Source organism: Pinus tabuliformis, chromosome 1_1 (assembly GCF_031772625.1).
Source record: "Pinus tabuliformis cultivar Carrire ecotype Pingquan chromosome 1_1, CPIR1, whole genome shotgun sequence".
NCBI lineage: Eukaryota > Viridiplantae > Streptophyta > Pinopsida > Pinales > Pinaceae > Pinus > Pinus tabuliformis.
The window spans coordinates 366,868,489-366,895,900 of NC_142297.1; the positions used below are offsets into that span (position 1 = coordinate 366,868,489).

Sequence of the window (27,412 nt, forward strand, 5' to 3'; positions counted from 1 at the left end):
TAAAGAAAAAATACTTATAATTATTTTCAACCATAGCATTAAAGATAAAATATCATGACTTAGAAAAACATTAAAATCTTGACAATTTTTCAACCATGGAATTAAAATCAAATATTATGACTACAAAAAAACTTTAAGTTTTCAAAATATTTCAAGCATGACATTATGGAAAAATTGTATAACTAAAAAATCTTTAAAAATGAATACCTGAATGAAAGAGTCATTATATCAAGAGTAATTTCTTTTTTAAATGATAAATCTATAGCGATTTTAAAATCTTAGCCTAAAACAACTTGACACATTGCAACAAAAATTTAAAAATCAAGACAACTTGAAACATTGCAACAAAAATTTGAAAACCGAGACAACTTCACACATTACAACAAAAATTTAAAAATCAAGACAACTTGACACATTGCAACAAAAAATTTAAAATCAATCATCAAATTTACACGTAGTGTAGGTGAACTCGAGCCATTGTAATGAAAACTTAATGACCAACCATTAAATTGATACATTGTGGTGGCAAACTCACTTTACTATAACGAAAACTTTAAAATCAATTATTAAATGGCACATAATGGGATCGGGTTGCTAGTCAAACATCGACCAGGACCCTACACAAAGAAAATAAAAAATAAAATACAAAAAGTTAGAACATAAAAAGAACAACATACGAAACAAAAAAAATAAATAAAAAATAATTCAAATATAAAAAAAAAAAAAGTGAAAAAGAAAAACAAAAAAATTTCAAAAAAACTAAATTAATTTGTAATATATATATATATATATATATATATATATATATATATATATATATATATATATATATATATATATATATATATTTCAAAAAAACACCTAATTTAGGAAAAAAATTAACCAAAAAAAACATCAAAAATATTTTTTTTAAGTTACAAAATAAAAAAAATTATAAATTATATATAAAAAAAAAGAATACAAATTATAAAAAATAGAAAAAATTATTAAAAAAATAACAAAAAAATAATAATAGTCAATAAAAAAATAAAAAAATTAATTTTTTTTGCCATGAGCTGCCTAGGTCGATTCCCAAAATCGACCTAGGCTGCTTAGGGCAAAATGTTTGTGCCCTAGTCAACCTAGGTCCATTCGAGGAATCCACCTTCCATTGAGGGCTGTAGGACCCTCAGGCCTTACGGCCAAGGCCCTGCACCACCAAGGCCTAAGGCACCACGGCTCTGTGCTGCCCAAGCCTGAGGCCCTGTGGCTCTGGGCAGGAGGTCAATTCCCATAATCAACCTAGGTTGCTTGGGGCACAAAAATTGTGCTCTGGGTGACCTAGAATGGTTCCAGGAATCGACTTAGGCCACTCGAGGTACAAAAATTGTGCCTTAGGTAGCTTCGTTTGATTCCGAGAATCAACCTAGGCCACTCGAGGCAATTTTTTTTTTTTAATTTCAAATTTTATTTTCTTTGTTAAGATATATATATATAATTTTTAACCGTGTGGTTCTTTTTAATTTTTAATTTGTTTTTTTTTTACTTTAAAAAAATAGGTTTTGATGTTTCTATTTTTTTTTTGGGTTAATTTTTGAATGTTTTTCTTAAAGTATGTGTTTTTAATACACACATGTTAATTTTGGTTTTTTGTCGTTTTATATATATTTTTATATTTGAATTTTTTGAGGTCATGTTTATTATTTTTTTATGTTTTATTACCCACATGAAAATCACCAACATTTAAAAAAATATATCCATACATTAGAAAATTTAAAGTGTAAAAAATAGGCCCTCTAAACAAAATGGGTTGATGTTGCACCAACACTTTTCAAAATCAACATGAAAATCACTAACAATTTAAAAAAAATGATCATACTTGATATATAAAAGAATTTAAAGGGTCAAAAATAAGTCCTAAAAAAATGGGTTGATGTTGCATCAACACTTCTCAAAATCATCATAAAAATCCCTAACATTTGAAAAAAAATGTTCATACTTGATACTTAAAAAGTGTCAAAAATATTCTCCAAAAAAAATGTGTATTTTAAATAACCACTTTTCAAAATAGGGTGATTTTTTTGCTACGTGTAAAAAATAAGTAATCAATAATTTTCTCATTTGATCAGTAACCATATTAATACTTGTCTTATACAAATTTACACAATCTACAATATTACTTGTTAATATTTACATATTGCCCATGTTAAATTTGCAATATGCGCTAATTGAGCTCTAAGCTGCAATTTCAATACTAGCATAATCGTAAATCAATTCAAATAATTAATTAAACATGTAGGACTAACGATTCAACATAGAAGGAAATTGCAAATGTGCATTAAAAATATGATATTGTGATCAATGGTTGGATCTTAGGTTGTATAGTTCAATGGCATACAACCTAATGGATGATACAAGACAAGTTAGAGCTCTAGGGAACGTGCGCACACACATGCTTTCTCTCTTCAACAACACTTTGACTCATTAATACAAGTAATTCTCACAACATGTTAATATCTAGTAATCTCTCATCATTCTCATTAGCCTCAACCAATAGAGGTTAGTGATTGATTTTGATCAATTCTTTGATCATCCTCTAAGTTGACTTATTAATTTTAGGTTTATATCTTAGTGGTTGATTATATTTGTGCTCTAAATTTTGGTGATTAAATTTGATTAGATCATTGACCAAAGTTGATTAAATCATGGCTCTCAAATCTATTTGGGTGTCATATATCTTGCAATTTGTTATTCACAACTTCTTTGCATACTTAAATTTAGATAGGAAAATTTCTCTTGATTTATGCCAAACTTATATCCCGATATAATAGTGCAACACTCCAAGGTTTTTGATTTCAAAGGAATCAAATTAGTCTTCTTTCATTGCCTCTATTTCATCCTTATTTCTATTTGTGACAATTAAGTCATCAACATGTAATAGCAAAACTCTACTTTCGGTGGTCTTTGCAAGTTTAATGTTGAATCATTTCGCTTGTACCCATTTTCTTTGAAGTGTTCTTCAATCCACAAATACTAGGCAATGCCCTGGGTGCTTTCTTGAGTTTATATAGTGTTTTGTGAATTTATAGATAAAATTATCCATTCCAGGCTACATGAATCCAGGTAATCTCTCATAATATATTTTTCATCATTCCACTTGTTAGATAAGCACTTGTGTGCGCCTTTGATGAAGTGTCTATCCAATAGAGCTAATATTGTTTGAATTGTGCTCATCTTCGAAACTAATGCAAAGGTCTCCTCACAATAAATATCTTCTAGCTATGCATAGCCTTGACTTTTGAATTGTCAACAGTGTTTCATTTTCATGCACAATTCCATTAGATCTAGTGTTAAATATCCATTTATGTCCAATTTCCTTCTTGTATACTTATAACTCAACCAAATTCCGTTTTTGGTTTGTTTACTCATAATCCATTTTCATTTGAATAGGTTTGTGCTTTTAATCTTTCCCAATTGCTTCTTCAAAACAAGGAAGCTATGAACGCTCAAATGGAAAATAGAAAGTATATACCTGAAAGAAAAGTTTTGCTATACACTTTCATATATAACCACTGTACTACCAAGTGACATAATTTAGTGTAAATATAAAATTAATTCAATTTTAAAGTTATATATATATAGATATCTATATATATATATATATATATATATATATATATTTATTGAATTTGATTTAAAAAATAAAAAATTGCAATATAAAATATTAGTCTATGTATATATTTTTTTAATATTTTAATAATAAGAAATTTTTATATAAAATACGAGTTGTCTTTAGTGTAATTTTTTGGAATCTTTTCCGGTGAGTTTTTTTGGTCTAATTTCTCTAAAATCCGACAGGAAATTATTGAAATCACAAGTTTGATGAAAAACCCCTGTACAATCGAAGTGTCCTAGGGGTTTTTCACGGTGTTGAATCTATATATATACAGTCAAAAAACCAGTTTAAATAACACAAATCAAGAGTTCACCTCAAATTTTTCTGCCAGAGTCAAGCTCCAGAAAGTCCAAAAAATCGCACTAAAAACAATTCCTATAAAAAATATGTGAAAAAAACAAAACACATTGTTTACCACGAGGTGACTTTTTTTTAATTTTTTTTTTCTCAGTAAAAAACTAAACTATTAAATTATGTACAGAGGTCGAAAATACATCATGGTGAAACTAGTGAGAAACAGGCTCTGGGTATGACACCCGAGAGCCGATGATGCACCAAACACAAAAGCAAGAGCACGCCCACGCAGGGGCACCAGACTAAAACCGAAACTGACCATAGGAGCAAGCCCACGCATGGGCACCAGACTAAAAACCGAGACTGACCAAAGGAGCAGGCCCACGCAGGGGCATCAGACAAAAAGGAGATTGACCACCAGAGCAAGCCCACGCAGGGGCACCAGCCATTTCCTCCCTCGCAGGGGAGACTGTCCTTACCCGATCCATTAACAAAAAATCCGATACAGAGATGACAAAACAGAAAGCGAAAGAGACCATAAGCTTTGAGGTTAAAACTGAACCAAAGACAAACAACAAATAATAACATTAGACCAGGCGAAAAGCCAAAAGAACCTTCTGTGTGGGCATCTTCATTCTTCCATTTGCTCTTCCTCAATCCGGCACCAACCATAGGCTTCTCTTTCAGCATCGGTAGGAAATGTCGCTACCTCTTCCCCAGTTTCCGTCCTTTGAATGTTCTGAGTTTGCTTAGCATTTTCCGGGTTTGAAGCCGGTCCCTTTACCTCCTGCTCCTTATCAGCTTCAGGAGCCTGCGCTGCTTGCCCTGGGTGGACATTCGTCCGCTACCTTTGTTCATCCAAGGAGTCGTCATCATCTTGGGCATTTTTGATGAATAGGATAGAGACATGTGCGTTGATCTGTGGATTATTTGTGGAGCTGGTGAAATTGAAGATGGCGGAGCCGAAGGCTGGCAAGGTAGCCGAGCTCGAAGCCCCCGCATCCAAGAATTGATTGGAATGGAGGGGGTTAGCTCTAGTAGAGCGAGAAATATTGCAGTGGCAGCAATGGCCAACATTGTCCCCGTCATGCCTGCGAGAGACTCCCCCTCTGGAAGTGCCTCGACGGCTAAGCATACGATGTCGAGGTCTCACCATTGAGGGACAAGAATTCCAACAAACCACGGGATAAACCAGACTCACTGCTACCAGAGTCGAACGAGTGATGAGTCCGTCAGACAGAGAAGATATCTCTACGAAGACAGAGAGGCCAGTCGTCTGCATAACCACCAACATTCCCTATTCATACCCTGTTTTATCCCTATCGTCCTCACCTACCCTGCTCGGGATCACATCTGCCATAACTGTTGCCATCATCTGGGCCGAATAACCTCTCCAGGAATTTACTGTCCCATGCCTATTTGCCTTAAACCGTCTGCGTCCTTTCCTGGTGTTTACCGCGGGTGCCACTTGATGGCCGAAGGTTGGCATGTGTCCAGCCACCCATGCCTGTCCCATCTCACATATCACCCGCATCCAGGGGAGTTGCATCTTTTTGGACCAGTCGAGAACATTCTTGAGCTTCAACATGAGTTAATATAGTGTTCAGCTACCCTGTGATTAGAGAGTGATTATTCCGCACCCCCACATTGGCCATGAAGTCCGCAACCCTATTGCCCTCCCGTCTTCTGTGAGTGAAGGTGATGGCTCTATTGCTGTGAAGCTCACGTTCTATGGCTTCCAGTCTTGCTTCAAGCCTCCAGCTGGTGGCTATTTTCCTAGCCTGAGATCCATTTAGGATTTTTTTGGCCATGTTGATGAGGATTTGAGAATCTCCTTCCACTTCCAGAGGGTGGAAGTTGAGTCCCCCAGCAAGTTGTAATCCCTACCATAAACCTTCTAATTCAGCTGAGTTGTTGGTGTCCTATCCGATGTTTCCAAAATATAGTTTCAGGGGAGAACCTTCATGATTCCTTATTATTCCGCCAAAGCTTGCTAGACCGGGATTCCCTTTTGAGGCACCATCAAAGTTGAGTTTGAATGTGTGCTTTGGCGGGGGCTTCCATGCAACCTGATTTTCAGTGCTGGTTTCAGAGTGGTCCTACTGTTCTGAGCTTTCAGTGCAGCGTATTTGCCAGTTATCCATGATAGTTTTCTCATTGGCTAGTGTGGGCCAGTCCTCCTCCTTCCAAGGTCTTAGCATCAGAGTCTCTTGAAGATTTCTACACAGCATGTTCCAAATATTGTCCAGCGAAGAGCGCTGATTTTTAAAAATGCGCTTATTTCGCTCCTTCCATATGCTCCATAGAACTAGCCCGGGAATCAATCTCCATAGATGATTGAGGATTTTGTTCTTGTACGGGTCCTGTTGCCACTGACGCATGGAATTCATGATTTCATTTTCAAGTCTACATCTTCTTTGACATCGAAAGCTTGCCTTTTCCCATAGCTGATTGGCTAGGGGTCAAGAGTCCAGCAGATGTTGGAGAGTTTCCTCATGGGCGTTGCAGTTGAAACAGATGGATGGACCATGAAAGTTTCTTCTTCTGAGCTTGTCCCAAGTTAGGATTATCTGATGCCCTACCAACCAGAAGAAGTGACAGATTTTGGGCCAGGAGCTAGAGTTCCATATTTTGCTCCAGATTGGATCCTGGGGAGCAGAGTCATTGCAGATGATTTTGTATGCCTCGGACGTGGTGGAAGCTCCTTTTGGTTGATACCCCCACCTTAGGATATCTCCACTTTCGTCATACCTGATTTTCCTTTTGCTGAGTTCCATTTCCAACGCTATGGAAATTTGGTGATTTTCATTTGTGAGGATTTGGTTATCCGGTTTCCAGATCTTGAAGCCCTTCTCAGTTTCTTGGGTCCAGTATTGCCTGATTTTAACTTGCTGTGTCTCCTCCTCAATGATGTTCAGGGGCAGGTTCAGGACACTGCTGAGAGTAGGCATTTGATTCCATGCGTCTGTCCAAAATCTAGTAGTATAGCCGTTTCTTACCTCCCAGAAACTATGCTGCTGGATCATTTGATAGTGTTCTTTGGCTGCATTCCAAATTAACGATCCTTTATCGCTGGGATTTAATCTAATAAGCTCTTCCTGGGGTTGATTATTGGCATACTTTGCCGTCCATAATGTGACCCATGGCTTACCTGGATTGGTAAGCCACTGCCACCATATTTTAGCTCCCATGATGGCGTTGCTGTGCTCTGGATCTCTTAGACCAATTCCTCCTTTTTCCTTCGGTTTGCATACTGTGCTCCATTTTACCAGAGCCCATTTGCGGTTAGTTGCATTGCTTCCCCAAAGGAAACCTCTTTGAATATTCCTTAGTCTTTTTAGGACCCACTTTGGCACCGCCAGGATGGAGAAAAGGTACAGCTGCATTGCTTGAAGAACGGCTTTTATGAGCACTGCGTGGCTGACTAAATTCAAAGCTCTGTGTGTCCATTGGTTGAGATGGGATTCAAGCTTTTCAATAAGATTGCGCCAAGAGGAATGTTTGATGGCAGAGTCAGTAAGGGCAGCTCCGAGATACTTAGAGGGAAGGGTGGCTATGGGGAACCCCAGAATGCGGACTATGGCAGACTTGACGACCGGGGGGGTATTAAAGAAGAAGATCTGCGATTTGGAGCAGTTGATGCTAGTTCCAGAAGCTACGGTAAAATCATTAAGCACTACTTTAAATCTGGACGCTTCTTGTATAGAGGGATAACTAAAGAGCATAGTGTCATCAACAAATTGCTGATGGGAAATGGCAGGCAATTGATGGATGGAGATACCTTTAAGCTGGTGTGAGTGGAGGGCGTTTTTAATGTGATGTCCCAGGCCCTCAGCCATTAATACAAAGAGGAAGGGGGAAAGAGGGTCACCTTGCCTGATACCATGGGAGGGGGAGAAGGGGCGAGAGGGGATCCCATTCACTAGAATGGAGAAGCTGCTGGAGGAGATAAGGCTCATAATCCATCGAATCCAAGTGGGGCTGAATCCGAAAGCAGTTAGCATTTGTTGTATATAATCCCAGCTGAGTTTATCAAAAGCCTTGGAAAGATCAAGTTTTAGGAGCATACCTGCCTGCCTTGAATGCTTGAGAGTGTGTGTGATCTCATGTGTGAGGATGATGCCGTCCAAAATCTGTCTTCCTTCCACATATCCTGACTGTTCCAGAGAGATGAGCATTGGTAAGAGAGGCTTTAGCCTGTTTGCAATGACTTTAGAGATGACTTTGTATATTACATTGCAGAGTGCAATTGGCCTGAATTTGTCCGGTTTGAGCGAGTCCTCCTCTTTTGGGATTAGGGCTATGAAGGTGGAGTTGAGCGAGGGAAGCAGCCAGTGAAAAACTCGCGACTCCTCAACCACTTCCCGGACTTCCAACTTTATTAGTTCCCAGAACTTGTGAAAGAAAGTAGTGGTAAAACCATCCGGGCCGGGAGCTTTTCCTTCTTTAAGCTGAGCCGTTGCTGTGTCCACTTCCTGAATTTGAGTTGGGCTGAGGAGGAGTTCATTGTGCTCCGCTGTGATTAATTTTGGTACATTGTGAATGATTCTTTCAATTGCAGGATGTCTGTTGATTTCAGGCTCTTGATGGACCTGCTTAAAGTGATTGAGGAATTCCTTCTCAATTTCCTCGTGTTGTTCCACCCTTTCTCCTCCTGATTTTTGAATGTAAGGGATATTGTTGCCCATTCTGCGTTGCACAGTGGTTCTATGGAAGAATTTGGTGTTTCTTTCTCCCTCTTTCAATCATCTGATTCTGGATTTTTGCTTCCAGTATATTTCCTCCTGCTTTCTTCTTTCCTCAAGCTGATTGTGGATGCGTTGCTCCTATTCAAGGGTTCTCTCTGTGTGACCTCCTGTACTTATTTCTCTCTGCATATCCTCCAGGGCTATTTGAAGATCATTTTGCACCTTGAAGATGTTTCCGAAGGTCTCTCTATTCCATCGCTTGAGGCTAAGCTTTAGATGTTGAGTTTCTGTTAAAACTGGAACATCTTGGATCCTTCTGGAAGGCTGAAGGATGTCCACGTAGAGTGGACGAAGCCTTTGAGTGAGGGATGGGTCAACCAAAACTCCTCAAAGCGAAAAGGTCTTCTTATGTTGTTGCCTGGACGTTGCCATTGAAGGGCAACCGGCCAGTGATCAGATCCAGAGTGTGGCAGAATGGCCGCCGAGAAGTCTCCCCCTAGGTGGACCAAATTGTCTAAGATTAGAAAGCGGTCCAGCTTGGAGGCTATTTGATGTTTGTCTGCTCTGCGATTGCTCCACGTGAAAGTGCCATTGCAAAACTGCAAGTCTATCAGGGATGCGTTCTGAATAAAGTCTTTAAAGTGGGCGTTTTCCTGTTCCAACCTGTTTCTGCCACCAATCTTCTCCTCTAATTTTGTTATCATGTTAAAATCCCCTCCAGCAATCCAGTGTGGGTGCCTTCTATTGGAGTTAAGAGCTTCTAGGGTATGGAGGAGAGCAATTTTTTCCCTGGCTTCCTGAGGGAAGTATATATTTGAGAGATTCCCATGAATATTTGTGCCAACTATGTGGAAAGCAGCCTGAATTAGACTGTGTGAAGCATGAAAGTCCGACAGAGTGAGTGCTTCAGAGTTCCACGCAATGGCTAGTCCCCCAGATGCGCCGGATGCATCTACAGCAACTGATTGACATCCTGGCCAGGCTTTAGAGAGGATCATTTCTAGAGTTGTGCTATTACATTTTGTCTCTTGGAGAAAGCATATTTGCGGCTTTTCCATTTTCACCATATTTTTTAGCATTCTAAGTTTTCCTGGGCTATTGAGCCCCCTTAGGTTCCATGAAATGAGCTTCATGAGTCACTATTGGTGGAGGGCTTGTAGTACTTCGTAAGCTTAGCATACCTACTGGAGTCGACCAGGATCTTCCCGACCGCTATTGTTCTTTGGAGGTCAGTTCTTCTTCCCCTTTTTTTGGAGTCTTTTGGGGTTTGGCTTAAATCCCATTGACTTCCTGGCTGGATGCCGACCTGACTTTGATGCTAGGCTCTGGAGATGACCATTTCCAGTTTGTCGAGCTGTAGCTCTGGGATGCTTTCATACGCTTTCTTCTTGCATGCTGCTTCTAGTTCGAGTATGTCTAATCCATTTAGATCTATACTTTCCGGTTCTTCCTCCATTCGTTGCACCTAGTTGTCTTCTTCCGTGGGTATGTCTGGACATTGGAAGGGGCCTGAGGATCCATCAACCTCCATTTCGTTGTCTTTTTCCCGCTGCTTTTCCTTGCTTTCCGTAAGGTGGTCTGGGGCATCTTTGGTAGGATGGGGATCGCCTGAAGGGGCTAAGGGAGGTGGCTGGGTGGAGGAGGAGGGGAGATCAGAGTTTGGAGGAGACGATGTGGTATGCTCGTCCGTGGAATGAGCCAGGATTTCAAAGCTGTTTCTAACTGCATGGTCAGAGGCACTATTCTGTTTGGGTTTCTTCCCTGTTGATGGTTTTTTATGAGCTCGCTTGCGGGTAGGGGCTTTGGTGAAGCCATCATGGGTCTGAGAGTCGGAGGGGGAGGGGGCTATAGCTTAAACATTTAGGGTGAAATCTCTAAAAAGATGCCCTATGGCATGGCATTTACGACAGTGAAACGGGACATGTTCATAGTCTAAAGGTTGGATCCATTCATAGTCACGGTGAGAGAGACTTACCGATTCTGGAAGAGCTTTGTCCAAGCGCATGAAGACGCAGATGCGGGCGTAAGATGTATATCTTCGCAGTTTCGTTTCTTCAGCAACCTTTATGTATTCCCCCAAACCATTTCCAATGTTTCTCAGAATATCCTCATCCCAGTACTCATCTGGCAGTGAGTATAGTCTTATCCAGATTGGAGCCCATGTGAGATCCTCCTGATCCGGGTTGAATCTGGGAGCCCAGTCCTGTAAGTATAGGCCAGCTGAGTTGAAGAGGTAAGGTCCCTCAACCAGGATTCTGTATTTGTCTTCCAGGCAAAATAAGATCACTGTGAAGAATCCTTTTGGGCCTAGCTGCAGAGTCACATTGCCCTTAGGCTTCCATTTCACTGCGATCCAACTGTGCAGGGCTTTTTCTGTCAGCCAAAACCCTATGAATTTTCCAATGAGCGCATGATCCATCATATATTGGATTCTTGCTTCTATTTTTTCCTCCGGCAGTTCGATTTTGGGTCGACCTGTTGCTATTGGTTTGCAGGTGGTCGAGGAGACCCTCGAGGTTCCGTCTGGTTGGTTATTCCTCCCAGTTTCTCCATCCACCTTAGTTTCCAGGTTTTCTTTTCCCTTGTGCTCATTCTGGTGCGGGATTTCTTGATTGATGACATTCTCGTTGATCGATTCAAAGAGAATTGTTCTCTCGTTTTGGTGCTGTGATTTATGTGCTTTGGGGGAGGTTACCGAAGCCCCCCCCTGAGGGTCGCCCATTTACCCTGCGACCTCTTACAATGCAGTTGAGAGATTCCTGGGCGCAGGGTCAGGTCCTTGATGATTGTCTGCGCAGATCAATCTGCGCCGTCTGAGTGTGGTGCAGAACCCTAGCAGTCGTCTCCAAAGCTCCGTGTTCGTGATTTGCAAAAGCCGTGACTTTTTTTTTTATTGAAATACATTATAAAGTTTTAAACATTTACATAATCAAAATTTTGATAAATTAAAATATTTTGCAATATTTTAATAAACACAACCCTGTAAACTCCAATTTTATTTAATTCATTAAATCAAACCCCTCCAAACTTATTATTTATTTAATTTATTTAAATACATTATAGATGTTTGAACATTTAAGTGGTCAAGATTTTGATAAATTAAAATGTTTTGCAATATTTTAATAACATTAAAAATCCAACCCCTTCAAGCTCATTTTTTATTTAATTCATTTAAATACATTATAAACGCTTGAACATTTACTTGGTCAAGATTTTTATAAATTAAAATTCGATTCACGATGTTTTAATAAAATTAAAGATACAATATCATATAAGACTTAGTAGACCCAAAGATTATGGACATAGTAGACATCAATGTACTAAGGCTTTCCTCAGAACTGAAAAAGGTCCCAGTGCTAAGAAAGATACTAAGGATCGATTTTATGGTGTTCATCTTCCTTTTACCTAAGGGATCACTGATAAAATTGCAAGGATTCTAAGAAAGCATAAGGTGGCTTCAACCTTTAGGCCTTTAAATACCATCCGGAGCTCCCTTAGATCTGTAAAAGACCCAGTGGACCCAAGGAATATGAAGGGTGTTTACATTATCCCATGCTCTTGTGGGACTCCCTACATTAGTGAGACTGATCGATCGATTAATCAAAGGATTCGTGAGCATGTTGTTGACATCAAGCATGGCAGGACCCACTCCTCTGTTTTGGCGGAGCAGGTAGATAAATCTAAGCATCACATCTGCATTGAGGAGGGCCAAGTTGTTGCTAAGGTTAGTTATTTCCATCATCCTGAATTGACGGAGGCCATAGAAATTGAAAAAAGACCCAATAATTTGAATAGAGATGATGGTTGGAATATAAGTAGATGCTGGGTCCTTGTCTTGTCTTCCTACTCTTTTAAGCTTCTTTTTGGGATTTATTTTGTTTGTTTGTTTATCTATGTAGGTATTGGCATCCCTTTTATAGTATTTGTTGTTGACTTATTCTTCATTAGAGTTTATTTCTTGATCCTTCATGTTTTTTTATGTATTTTATCATCCAATTCGTTTTTAACTCCTTCTAGTATTTTTTGTTATTTGTTTAATGGGCCTGAGCCCCATATTTTATTGTTGATCCCATTTAATTTATTGATTATTTTTTTCTTTGGATATATATATATATATATGTGTGTGTGTGTGTGTGTGTGTGTGTATGTTTTTGTTTTTATTTATTTATTTTTATTTTTATTTTATTTTATTTTATATATGTAGACTTGTTTTATTTTTTTTATTTTTCCATTAATTATTTTTATTTTATTTTATTTTATTTCCATTAGTTATTTTAGTTATCAATTTATCTTGTCTCGATTAGGGTCTTCCCTCGTTTTTATAATTTTTGGCTCCCCTCTTTTAAAGTTTGACTTTGATTATTTATTTATTTATTTATTTTAAATATTATTTCTCAAAAACTAGTTGTTTAATATAGCAGTTACTTATTAATATTTGTTTTTAATAAATTAATAAACTAATATCACAGTTTAAATATTACTTTTCAAAAACTAATAATATTTGGTTTTAATAAATTAATTTAAATATTATTTTTCAAGACTCGTAATATTTGGTTTTAATAAATTAATTTAAATATTATTTTTCAAAAACTAGTCGTTTAATACAGCTCTTACCTATTAATATTTTTAATAAATTAATGAAATAACATCATTATTTAATTATTTTTTTCAAAACCTAGCCGTTTAATATAGCTGTTACTTAATAATATTTGTTTTTAATATATTAATAAATTAATACTATAATTTAAACATTTTTGTTCAAATATAGTTGTTACTTGAAATTATGGCTCTACATTGCTCTCTATTTAAGCCTTTGCCATGGTCTGCCTCTTCATTTGGTCCTGATGATGAACCACACTTGTTGGTTCGAAACGCGTAGGCCAAAAAATTATGTCATGTGATTTCTACCGAAAGAATTTGTTTAATTCATTATGGATCACAGAAGCTTGAATACAGAAAATACAATATCATATTATTCTCTTTACAAGGTGCAAAGTCTTTGATGGTTAAATATCTTTTATTTTGTGTTCATTTATATTTATAGTTCATCACTTTTTTTTATCATTTTTAAATTTCAAATTGCATAAAATTAAAATAAAGTCATTGAAATAATTGTATTTTCTTAGTATTGAAGTTTAGCTGAAATAATTGTATTTTCTTAAAATTGAAGTTTAGTTTTTTTCTTCAAGAGTTAAAATACAAGAAATTATATTTTATGATTGATTTTTGAATTGTTTAATATTATGGGGAGACATTTTTTTATTAATAATATTTAATTATTAATATATAATGTAGGGAACCTTAATTTCTGTGGAACTTGATTATATTAAATGATTCTATGTCACGAACCTTAATATCTACGACACTTAATCCTTTGTGAATGCGAATGACATATTTGTGGTTTATTGAATAAATATTGAAACTAGTGCGTATTAATCTTGGCTGTGGTGCGGTGGTTCTCTACGGTCTCAGTGGTTCATTATCAATCTTGATCATTATCTGTGGTGTGGGTGGTCCGTTGAATAATCTACGGTCTCAATGGTCTGTTGAATATCCACACTCAATATATTCCGATAGATCCAATCCGGTCTGTGGGTTGCGGTTCGATCCAATCTAGGGCACGTGGAGTCTGCGGTATGGTTTCCTGATATCAGGTACACACATTCCTTATATTTTTCTAATGCGTATCTGCTCATATATTTTCAAGTATGAATAATTCACCATAGCTACCAAGTATTACCAAAGGTAGACCTAGCATAGTTACTCTACAGAGCCTTCATGAGTATATAGAGTCTTTAGAGAAATGTAGAGAAGAAAGAGAAGTCAATCTACAAATAGAGTTAGAAGCCATGTTGGAAAACAAATTCACATCTCTTGAAGACAAGATCCAAAAACAAATAGAAAATAAAACAGAACCATTAGAGAATAAAATGGTAGCAATGGAGACTAGGTTGTGAGTTATAAAAAAGCAAAACTAAGATACGAACCAAACATCCCAGCAAGGAGAGGATGATACTTTAGAGAGTCTTAAAAATGAAGGACATGATTAAAGAACTAGAAGAAAAAGCTAGTAGCTGCCTCACCCTAAATAGTGTGGTAGGTAAATTAGATATCAAACCAATTAGAGTTGAAATGAAACATTTGATAGAATTAGACCATGAGTGTAACAAAAGGGCCTTGAACCTTATAATATTCGGTTTGAAAGAGGAGGTAGACGAGGATACTTTAGCCATAGCCGAGACATAATTATATAACAGATTACAAATTGAAATAACGTGTCTCATAGAAGCAACAAGGTTGGGGAAATTAACTAAGAAAAAAGGAAGGCTTATCCGAATGATGGTGAGCTCTACTGACCATAAGTATGACATACTTAGTAAAACCTTAAGTCTAAAAGGAACGAGAATATTTATAAATGAAAATCACATTCCAAAAGATCAAGAAGAATTAAGAAAGGAGGTTCAAAAGGTAAAATAAGCTAGGAAGGAAGGAAAATGGGCAATAATCAGAAATATAAAAGTCATTATTCGAGATATAAACAAAAAATATAGTAATAAATAGCAATTAAGCATGCTCCAGATTCTTTCATGGAATTGTCGGGGCTTCCATGGAAAAAGGCCCCAAGCTAAGTTGGATCTCGAATGATGTTGATATTATATTTCTTGTTAAAACTTGGGAGCACGAAGAATCTAAGGTCCCTAACATAGATGGCTTTGCGCTTTGGTCTACCTGGAACAAGCGATGCTCTCATAGAGGCATTAGGGGTCTAGCTTTACATTAAGAAGAACATCTCCCCCCATGCTACGATTTATAAAAACAACCCTTACAACCAATATAGTTGGATAGAGATTACTGACATTAATGATAAAAATACCTACATAGCAATCTGTTATTTTTCTCCCATCAATTCTAGCTTCTATAAGAAAAGGAATCTAGATAAAAATAGTCCTTACAATGGTTTAGAGAATGATATTTCTAGCCTAAGGAATGAAGGTAATATCATTTTAATGGGTGACTTTATTGCTCGAAATTCAAGCAACCAAGCTATTCTTCTAAGCAATCATTCCAACCCTAATCCTCTTTGGTTAGATGAAGACCTTAGTCTGCCTAGACGGTACAAAAGGAGATCTAAAGACCTCAGGGAGAATTTGTTTGGGTTGGAGCTAGTTAAGCTCTATAGTGCTCAGGATCTCAGAATTTGCAACAGTCTAAAGAAGTGGCCCAATTCCAGCCAAATGACCTACATCCATGGGCTTGGAAGTAGCATCATCGACTATGTTATTTTTGATCTCCCTTTATACAACGAAGTTATAAATTTTGACATCTTAAATGATCATGAGTCTGACTCTGATCATAGGCCTTTACTTATAGCTCTAAATTTTTTCATCCATAGATATCCCATAGAATATAATCCTTATAGCCATAAGAACTTAATCTTTGATAGAAATAAAAAATATCTCTTTCTAAATTAATTAAAAACTAATTTGCTTCCTTTATCTAGTATAGACAACATAAAAGACTTGTATCATAATTTTACTACAACCCTCTCTTATTCTATTAACAAGTTCTCAATTGAAGTTTCAAGTAATAAAGGAAATAGCAAAACCAACCCATGGTATGACAAACATTGTAAAAGTGCAAGGGGAGAAATTAAGGAAGTTGTTGATGAATCTCTTAAAATTGGCAAGATAAAAATATACAAAGCCCTAACTAAAAGGAAAAAAAGGCAGTATGTTCGTAAAAGACAAGAGAATCTCTTACACCTTTCTAAGGTAGCTCCTAAGAAATTTTGGAGGCAGATTCTAACTAGGAAAACTAAAGATAATAATAAAATTTCTTTACACCACTGGAATTCCTATCTTAAAAAGCTTTATGAATCTCCAAATTCCATGAATAACTTTGAAACCCTGCTCACAATGAAAGAATTTTTCTCACTAAAATATATTGATTTTGGGGTTAAATGCCTAGCAAATGGGAAAGTTAAGGACATTGAAGGTTACCAAGTGGAAATCTTAAAAATTGGAGGTCCTGCCATCATCCCCCACATCCATGAGCTTTTCAATCAAGCGGTTAAGCAAGGGTTCCCTAAACCATGGATCCAGAGCATAATTATCCCTATTTTTAAAAGTTGGGATACAAATAACCCCTCTAATTATCAGATAATTATGATTAGCCCTCTCTTAGCCAAGTTATATGGTATTATTTTGGAAATGAAGTTGAGCATATGGCTTGAAATTTAAGGTAAGCGGGCTAAAGGTCAAGCCAGTTTTAGAAGGCAACACTCAACAAAGGACCACCTTGTTATGCTTAGGATCATTGTGGAGAAAAGTCGTAATGATAAATTCAATCTCTTTTCTTGCATTGTGGACTTTAGAAAGCCTTTCGATACGGTCCCTAGAAACAAACTATGGAATAGATTAGAAAAGCTACAGGTTCCTTTCGAGTTGAGAGACGACGTTATAAGGTTATACGAGAATGTAATTGCCAATTTAAAAATCAATGAGGGGTGGTCGAAAGATATTATGTGTAATATCGGACTTAAGCAAGGTTGCCCCCTCTCCCCTACCCTATTTGGCATTTACATTGACAAGCTGTAAGGTTGTTTAGAGGAAGCAGGTTGTCCCAGCATGATCTTAGTTGGGATAGTCATCATCCTTCTTCTCTATGCTAATGATATTGTTCTTCTCGCAAGGTGCCCATCTAATCTTGATAAGCAACTTAGAATTCTTAAGGATTTCTGCTCTACCATGGGTATGATTGTCAACACTCACAAAAAAGAAGTTATGATTATAAAATCTAAGAAGGACACTTAAGCTAATTTTATGTATGACAATAGTAACTTGGAGGAAGTGTCTTTTTACAAGTACCTACGAATTGATATTCATCACAAGCTCAATTGGAACTATAGCATTGAGAAAAGGATTTATGGGAGGTGGAAAGATTATTTTGGTCTTGAAAATAATTGTAAAATGAAAAAACTCTTAATGTGGTATAAAAGGAAGTTCCTCTTTCAAACCTTAGTCACTCCTATTATCTTATATGGATGTGAGGTTTGCGGTTGCAGCATCTCTAGAGAATCCTGGAGAAAGGTTGAGAAAATCCAGAAGTGTTTTATAACGTATAACCTCAAAATTAAAAGCAATACACCCTATCCTATTCTCCTTAATGAAGTGGGTCTTTCCCCTATCGAGAGTCTAGCTATGACTAGCCTTCTGTTGTACAAGAATAAACTCAATAACATAGGATACCATAGACTTCCTAAGCTAGCTTTAAATTCTAGCCAAAACAACCTAAGGCTCAAACGAGGTTGGTATAAAAACACCAAGGCCTGGTTAAACCATTGGGAGATAGATGAGAATGTTGCATTGCAAAACATTAATAACATTCAAAATATTGTTACCTCTAAGTTAAAAGAAAAAATGTGGTGTGAGAAAGATTTAGTAGCTAAAAGAAAAATAAGATGTTATAAGGAGGTCATCAGCCCCACCCTAGAAGATCAAAAGTATCTCTGTTAGGTCCCTATAATACTAGTGATTACCCCATTACTATGGTAGTTATACCCCTTATTTATATTTTTGTGCCCCTATTACCCCCATGTTGTTATTTCTGTGCACCATGGAATCCCTCTATTGTTATTTTTGTGGCTTTATATTATTATTGTTAGGTCGGCTGGATTATATTGTGACTCCTTAGACTCCTATATATATAAAGGAGGTTTTCTCATTTGAATCATCCAAGAATTGTTCATTTATGTAATGTAAAGGAGGTTTCCCCCTCAAAGAGGCTGAATTCTAAGGAGTTGATCTATCTTTTCTATCTTTTCTTGAGTTGGTTTCATAACATTTGGTATCAGAGCTTTGGATTCTAGGGTTTCGCTGCTCCAAACAGGTCATCATGGAATTTTCGCTATAACTTTTTTTCTCTTACGTTTCAAAAGTCGCAAAAAAAACCCATTTGAGAATAAATCGTGCTGAACCTTGGGTGCGAATTGAAGATCTTTTCGTGCGATATTTGTGGAGATATGATCTGAGGAAGTTTGTCTTTTTGCAGACTCCTGAATTACATTAAAAACAGGTGACCTGGGGAAAATCATCATAACTTTCTCTCTGGGGATCGGATTGAAATTTCGTAAGAAGGGACAGAAAGAGGACAGACTTTAGTTTCTTGTATGCATGTTTTAGATCCAAAGGTCAAAACAGTGACTCGTGGCACGTCGTACAAGTTCGCTCTACTGAACTAGTCTATAAGAAAGTCACTGTGGGAGATTTCACATAACGCTTCCTTGGAGAATACAATTTGGGTCAGACTTGTGGCATTGGAAAGAGGACACGGAGGGCTACTACAGCTTACAAATTCAGAAGTAGATGATTGGAAAGTATAGAGATACATCATAGGCAATATCGAGCTCCTACAAAGTGAAAAAAGGTGTGTAGATTTTCTTATATTTTTGCTTAAGCTTGGCTTGCAAATTTATTTTGAAGGAATTCAAAGGGCATAGTAGAGAATTATTATCGGTAACTGATGCCCTGAGGAAAGAAAATGCAAACACCTAGTAAGGAACTTGAAAGCTCTAGCATGACTCATGAAGAAGAGGAAGAAATGCAACATGATATATCAAAATTACAAGACCAAGTGCAACAATTGTCCCTTGCACAAAAAGGAACAGAATCTAAGATGGATGGTTTAAAGAAAGATGTAGAAGCTAAGATAGATGGTTTAAAGAAAGGTGTAGAAGCTAAGATGGACTGTTTAAAGAAAGCCGTAGAAGCTAAGATGATTGACGTGGAAGCTAAGATGGATAATTTGAAGATAGATTTGAAGACAGACATGGATGAATTGAAGATAAATATGAATAAGTTGCTACAAGAAATGGTCCCTATGGGTGAAAGGGTACTAAAGGAAACTCATGATGAGAACAAAAGAAATGTTAATCATGATTCCATAGATGCTAATGTTGGATTGAAGACTCACCATATTCCAAAAATCGATATGAGGAAGTTTGATGGCAAGGATCTCGCAACATGGATATTACAGATGGAGCAGTTCTTCGATCTAAATAATGTGCAAAACACACAAAAGGTACGTATGGCATCTGTATATTTGGAACCAAATCAGTTTGTATGGTATCAATGGCTTTGCTCTTGTAAACAATTTATCACTTGGGCAATTTTTACGGAAGAATTGATAGCACATTATGAAGATACAAAAAGAAACACTTTTTTTAGCCAATTGATAAGTCTCAAACAAAAGGGTTCAGTAATGGAGCACATTGAGGAGTTCCAAAAATTGAACATAAGGGTAAAAGATATTCCAGAGGAGCATAGGATTGATGTGTTCATAGGGTCTTTAAAGGATAATATCCAACATGATGTTCGCCTTTGGGAACCTGATTCATTAGAGAAGGCATTCAGGTTAGCAAGAAAAATGGAAAGCAAAATTATGGCAACCAGGAAGCATACCACTCACAACTATAAAGAAGGAAGTGTTGTTGCCCCTAGTCTTCCACAACCTATAAGGTTGACACCACAACAATTGGAAGAAAAAAGAGCAAAAGGGCTTTGTTACAGTTGTGATAGCAAATACACTAAAGGTCATAAGTGTGTTGAGAAGAAATTATTCTACATAGATTGTGAAGAGGAAGAAGAAAAGGAGCAAGAAAGGTCAAAAGAAGAAGATATACTCCAGGAACAAAGCCTAGATGAAGAACAAATGAATCCGACCATATCTTGTAATGCATTGGCGGGGATTACCACTCCTCAAACCATCAAGATAGAAGGACAAATCAAGAAGAAAAAGGTAATAGTGTTGATTGATTCAGGAAGCACCCACAATTTTATTCATTGTAGGGTAGCAAAAGAATTGAATTGCTTCCTATATCCAGCACCAGAGTGTCAAGTGATGATTGCAAATGGAGGAACAATAAATTGCTCTGGAAGGTGCCATAATATCAAGCTATCCATGAGAGAATATGTATTGACTAGCCCAATGCTTTCCATTCCAATGGGAGGTGTTGATGTTGTACTAGGAGTCCAATGGCTACAATCCTTGGGTACAATAGCTTTTAATTTTCAAGAACTTTTCATCAAATTTTCTATGGAAGGAAAGGAAGTTGAATTAAGGGGTATTGCAGGGAAACCAGGAAAGATAATCAGCTCTAATCAAAGCTACTAAAAAAGGAGCAAAGAGGTGTAATTGCACAATTATGTTCGCTAGATGTTTCCACATCGGAATCATCTATTTCTCCAGATCTCAAAAAAGTCCTGGACAATCATTCCAAGGTATTTGAGACTCCCAAAGGTCTCCCACCTATGCGTGATCATGATCATGCTATTCATCTGATTCCAGGAAGTGTTCCTCCAAACATCAGGCCGTACAGATATCCCTATGTCCAAAAAGGTGAAATTGAACGTATGGTTGCAGAAATGCTAGAGGCTGGTATAATTCAACCAAGTCAAAGTTCTTTCTCTGCTCCAGTAGTATTGGTGCACAAGAAGGATGGATCATGCCGCATGTGTCCGGATTATAGGGAGCTCAACAATACTGTCATTGATAAATTACTGGATGAATTGCATGGATCAATTTACTTCACCAAGTTGGATCTTCGTTCGGGATATCATCAAATTAGAATGAAGATTGAAGACATTCCGAAAACGACATTTAGAACTCATGAGGGTCATTATGAATTTTTGGTCATGCCTTTTGGCCTTACCAATGCACCTTCAACATTTCAAGGTTTGATGAATTCAATTTTCAAACCATTCCTTAGAAAATTTGTGTTAGTATTTTTTGATGATATACTAATCTACAGCAAGTCTTGGAAGGATCATGTTGAACATGTTGACAAGGTGCTACAACTATTGGAGGAGAAACAATTATATGCAAAAAGATCCAAATGTTTCTTTGGAGTCCAGGAGGTGGAATATTTGGGTCATATTGTATCTCATGAAGGAGTTAAGGTAGACCCTAGCAAAATTAAAGCCATTAAGGAATGGAAAATCCCCACATCCATAAAGCATCTGCGAGGATTTCTTGGGTTGACAGGGTATTATCGCAAATTTGTTAAGAATTATTGGAGAATAGCAGCACCTCTAACAACATTATTGAAGAAAGATGCATTTTCATGGACTTCGGAAGCAACAAAGGCCTTTGAACATCTTAAAGAGGCAATGTGCCAAGCACCGGTCTTAGCTACACCGGACTTCACAAAAACCTTTATTGTGGAATGTGATGCTTCAGGAAATGGAATTGGTGCTGTTCTAATGCAAGATGAAAGACCCATTGCTTTTGAAAGTCGTCCAATCAAGGGAAAGTTTTTAAGCAAAGCTATTTATGAGAAGGAAATGTTGGCAATACTCCATGCACTTAAGAAATGGCGACCCTACCTAATGGGAAGACACTTCAAGGTAAAAACGGATCATGATAGCCTTAAATACTTTTTAGAACAAAGATTATCCTCTGAAGAGCAACAAAAGTGGGTCACAAAGATGTTGGGTTATGACTTTGAAATCATCTACAAAAAAGGGAAGCAAAATGTGGTGGCAGATGCACTCTCAAGAAAGGATGAGGATGTGGAAGCATTGTTGTGCGCCATTTCTATTATCCAACCAGATTGGATAAACGAAGCAAGGGAGGAATGGAAGAATGATGAAGAAGTGTGGGCACTTATTCGAAAGCTACAACAAGATTCCAGTACGTCTGATACATTTAGCTGGAAAAATGATTCGTTATGGTACAAAGATCGCTTATACCTCTGTAAGAATTCCCAGCTAAAACAAAAGATTCTTATGGAATTGCACACTTCTCCCTTAGGAGGGCACTCAGGATTTTTAAAAACTTACCACAGGGTTAAGAAGGAATTTTTTTGGGATGGCCTTAAATCAGATATTCAAAAGTTTGTGGCGGAATGTTTGGTTTGCCAACAAAATAAAGTTGAAACAATTAAGACACCGGGTCTATTACAACCTTTATCCATTCCAAGCCAACGTTGGGAGGAGGTTTCAATGGATTTTATCACAGGTTTACCCAAGTCTGAGGGAAAGAGTGTCATCATGGTGGTAGTTGACAGACTTACCAAGTATGCACACTTTTGTGCATTATCACATCCATTTAAAGCCAGTACAGTTTCTACTGCATTTATGGAAACAATTCAAAAGCTACATGGAAACCCAAAGATTATTGTAAGTGACAGAGATCCCATTTTCACTGGAAATTTTTGGACAGAATTATTTTCTTGTCTTGGTACTCAGTTAGCTCATAGCTCATCTTATCATCCTCAATCTGATGGGAAAACTGAGATAGTAAACAAATGTTTGGAAGGATATCTTCGTTGCTTTGTATCTGATAAACAGACACAATGGGTCAAATGGTTGCCTCTGGCTGAATGGTGGTATAACACTTCCTTCCATACAGCAACAAAAATGACCCCATTTATGGCACTTTATGGGTATCAACCACCATCCATCACATCATATTTAAGAGAAAATTCTAAGGTTCAGGCAGTGGAACATCACATCGAACATCAACAACAAGTCCTCCAACTCTTAAAGGATAACCTCGTGTTGGCACAAAATAGAATGAAACAACAGGCAGATCAACATCGCAGTGAAAGAAGTTTTGATGTAGGTGATTGGGTATTCCTACGGCTACAACCATATAAGCAAATGTCCCTAAAGCAAGCTAAGAAGGATAATAAATTATCACCAAAGTATTATGGTCCGTACAAGGTGTTGCAAAAGATTGGTACTATGGCATACAAATTGGAGCTTCCTGCAGCTTCTCGATTGCACCCAGTTTTCCATGTTTCATGTTTAAAGAAGGTTATAGGCGACAAGCTCCCAGTTCAAACAATATTGCCAGAACTTGACGAGGAAGGAAAAATTATATTGGAACCGGAAGCAGTCACAGAAACAAGAACTCGACAGCTACGAAATCGATCAATTTCAGAGTATCTTATCAAGTGGAAGAACTTATCCGCTGAAGATTCCACATGGGAGGATGAGAATTTTATGCAGAAGTATCCAGAACTACTCAAGCATTGAGGACAACACTTTTTTGAAGGAGAGGGGCATGTTGGGTCCCTATAATACTAGTGATTACCCCATTAATATGGTAGTTGTACCCCTTATTTATATTGTTGTGCCCCTATTACCCCCACGTTGTTATTTCTGTGCCCCATAGAATCCCTCTATTGTTATTTTTGTGGCTTTATATTATTATTGTTAGGTCGGTTGGATTATATTGTGACTCCTTAGACTCCTATATATAGAAAGGAGGTTTTGTCATTTGAATCATCCAAGAATTGTTCATTTATGTAATGTAAAGGAGGTTGCCCCTCGAAGAGGCTGAATTCTAAGGCGTTGATCTATCTTTTCTATCTTTTCTTGAGCTGGTTTCATAACAATCTCTCTATTTTAACTAGCTCAAAGAAGAAAATTAATATAGCCAGGATTAGAACAAATTCTCATGAGCTCCATAATGAAATGGTCATTGGGCAGTGCCTAAAACACCATGGATGTAAAGTATCTGCCATATCTGTGAGAATATGAACATCAAAGATGAAAATTACTTCCTCTTAGAGTGCCCCGCGTACAACCACATTAGATCTCAGTTTCATAATATTTGTTGCAATACTGACCTTCCTAACCTTTTACGATGTCAAAATTATAGTGAGCTCGGGAGGCTTCTCTTAAAGCTTTCTGAGCATAGGAATAAAATCTTAAATCAAACTAAATAATTCATTTCTTTAGGTCCAATAGACAAAAGTTTGGTCTCAGTGGACGTTAACCATCATCATCATCATCATCATGAAAAATGGTAACTTGAGAAACAAATCAAATTCACATTGTAATTATTTCAAAAATTATATAGAAGAAAATCTTTATTGCGTGGGCAGGTGCTCGGATGGGTGAGTGTTACATGTGTGAGCATTAGATGTTAAATGTGAGATGTTAATTTTGAGATGTGAGATATTTTTTAAATTCAATTTTTTATATTATAATTTTGTTGTAAGATGTTAGACAGGGAGATGTTAATTTTGAGATGTGAGATAGTTTTTAAATTCAATCTTCTTATATTGTAATTTTGTTTTTTATTAATAAAATTACGAACATTTTTTTAGATAAAAGAAATTATAATATACCTATCACATTAAAATATATAACACATGAATAGTAATTATAAATTAATGTCCATTTTACAATATAAATAAAAATAATGATTGCATAATCATCTTTAAATTTAATTGATCAGTCAAAAAAATTTAATATTTATAATATAACAAAATTTTTAATCATGAATATTTACCATGGATATTATTAACTACTAAATAGGCTTTTTTACAATACCATGGGCCAATACCTAGAAGAGAAAGATAGAGAGGGAGGGAAAGAGGGAGAGGAGAGAAAAAAATCATAATACCATGGTTTATCAATACCATGGGTCATGTAGGGTTTTGATTATTATGTTATGGATCTATGCTTTTAATTATTTTGTTACAATACCATGGGCCAATACCATGGTCATTGGCTTATCAATACCACATGCCCAAAAACCATAACTTATTTCAAAATCTAAATATTTTACAAATACTTTCTTTTAACTTAATTTGATAACATTTTTAATTAAATCTAAAAGAAAAAAGGTTATAATTATTTTTGAGGTATATCTAAACCCCCCATCCTCAAGACTACTAAAAATATTCCCATAGAGATTAAATCGAGGTTTTAATAAATTAAAAATGAAAATACTTTTACATATAAATATGAAATTTATATAATATAAATAATATTATAAAGAACCATGATAGATGCATTTTAACCAAAAATCCAAGCAAAGAGAGAAAGAGAAGTGACTAACAATGATAGAGGAAAGATAGTGCATGATTCTTTTAAGTTTTTTATTTGTATTTTCTTTGACATGATTGATCCAAAACACAGCTTTAATATTTTACAACGAATTCTATTTTTTTTTTTTTAATTTAGATAATTTCTTAAATAAAATACAATGGGATCATATTTAAGAGAGAGAGAGAGAGAGAGAGTGAGGTGGAGGGGGAATAAAGTGGGGGAGAGAGACATAAAGGTCGAAGAGACAGGGAGAGAGGAAGGAAGAGAGAGAGGCAGGAGGGGAGAGGAGGAGAGAGGGAGCAAGAGAGAGATGGATTTAGAGGGAGTGAAGAACAAAGACAATGAGAGATAGAGGTGGAGAGAGAGAGGGAGTGATAAGGGAGAGATGAAGATGGAATGAGGGAGAGAGGAGATGAGGGAAGGGAGATAAAAGGAGAGGGTAGAGATAGGGAGACATAGATATGGAGGGGGGAGAGAGGGGGAGAGCAAGAAGGGGAGAGAGAGGGAGATAGTGACAGAGTTGGAGGGTGGAGAGAGAGAGTGTGTGTGATGGGGGAGAGACAGAGGGAGGTGGGAGAGAAAGGGAGAGAGAAGAAGGAAAAGAGAGGGGACTTGAGAGAGAGGAGAGAGAGGAGGGAGAAAGAGATGGAGTTGGAAGGGGGAAAGAGAGGGAAGGAAGAACAAAGAAATTGAGAGATAGAGGTGGAGAAAGAGAGGGAGTGATAAGGGAGATATCAATATGGAATGAGGAAGAGAGGAGACGAGGGAAGGGAGAGAAAAGTAGAGGATAGACATAGGGAAAGAAGGGGAAGAGAGAAACAAGGAGACATAGATATGGAGGGGGGAGAGAGGGGGGTAGAAAGAAGGAGAGAGAGAGGGAGACAGTGACAGAGTTGGATGGTGGGAAGTGAGAGTGTGTGATGGGGGGGAGACAAAGGGAGGTGGGAGAGAAAGGGAGAGAGAGGAAGTAAGAGAGAGATGACTTGAGAGAGAGGAGATAGAGGGGGAGAGAGAGATGGAGTTGGAAGGGGAAGAAAGAAATACAGAGAGAAAGGTGGAGAGGGAGAGGGAGTAACAAGTGAGAGATAGAGAGACAGTGAGAAAGAGAGAGAGAGCGAATGTTTTGGGGGTGAGAAGGAGAGACAAGGGGAGATAGAGATATAGATGAAGGGAGGGGGGAGGTTAGAAGAGAGAGGAAAAGAGGGAGGGAGGAGGAGAGATAGATATGAAGAGAGAGAGAGAGAGAGAGAGAGAGAGAGAGAGAGAGAGAGAGATGAAGAGGTGATATAGATATATAGATATATAGAGAGAGAGTGTGTGTGTATGTAGGTTGATATAGAGATATAAAAAAGGAGAGACAGAGGGAGATAGAGATATATGTGGAGAGAGAGAGAGATGTGTTTAGGGCCTAAGATAGAGAGACAAATAAGGAAACATGGAGACAAATACAAACATAGAAGTTAGATCTAGAAAGTCGTGAATATTTTGGTTTTTCACTAAAATGGATGTATTGATTTCATTGTAGTTGTTGATTTCTAATCCCATTTTTTTTTCTGAAGCAAGAGTCGTGCCCTCTATTCAAATTAACCAAAAAGGATTAATTACATAAATTACAACCATCCCTAAGGAATCGGGGGACATAGAATTAACTATCCCTTCCAGGGAATGGACCAACGAGCGAAAAAAGGCATACAAGTTGGAACAAAAACGGACCCAAAAAGGAATAAAAAACCAAACTATTCAAATTTCTGGTCCGAAAAGGGGCATAAACATTACGTATGTGGTCCACCTGAAAATCTTTGCTACCCGCCATGAAGCTGAACAAGCACGGATGATAACAATAAGGCATAACTCTGACCCGGACCCACCAACATGAAAAATGATCTTGGGCCGTTGATCTGCCTCACCAAATCCAATAGTTGATAAACATA

At 37.2% G+C, this 27,412-nt stretch overlaps 2 protein-coding genes across 2 annotated transcripts; both read right to left on the bottom strand.

The window, feature by feature from the left end:
• Positions 1-5,246: 5,246 nt before the first annotated feature.
• On the bottom strand, positions 5,247-8,637 carry LOC149213136 (uncharacterized). Its single transcript, XM_089388927.1, has 3 exons — positions 8,019-8,637; positions 6,949-7,604; positions 5,247-5,528 (listed from the first exon to the last, which is right to left on the bottom strand). Exons 1-3 carry the CDS (start codon positions 8,635-8,637, stop codon positions 5,247-5,249), a joined length of 1,557 nt encoding a protein of 518 aa, XP_089245053.1.
• Positions 8,638-8,927: 290 nt separating this feature from the next.
• On the bottom strand, positions 8,928-9,695 carry LOC149213137 (uncharacterized). Its single transcript, XM_089388928.1, has one exon. The coding sequence runs from the start codon at positions 9,693-9,695 to the stop codon at positions 8,928-8,930; it is 768 nt and encodes a 255-aa protein (XP_089245054.1).
• Positions 9,696-27,412: the final 17,717 nt, after the last annotated feature.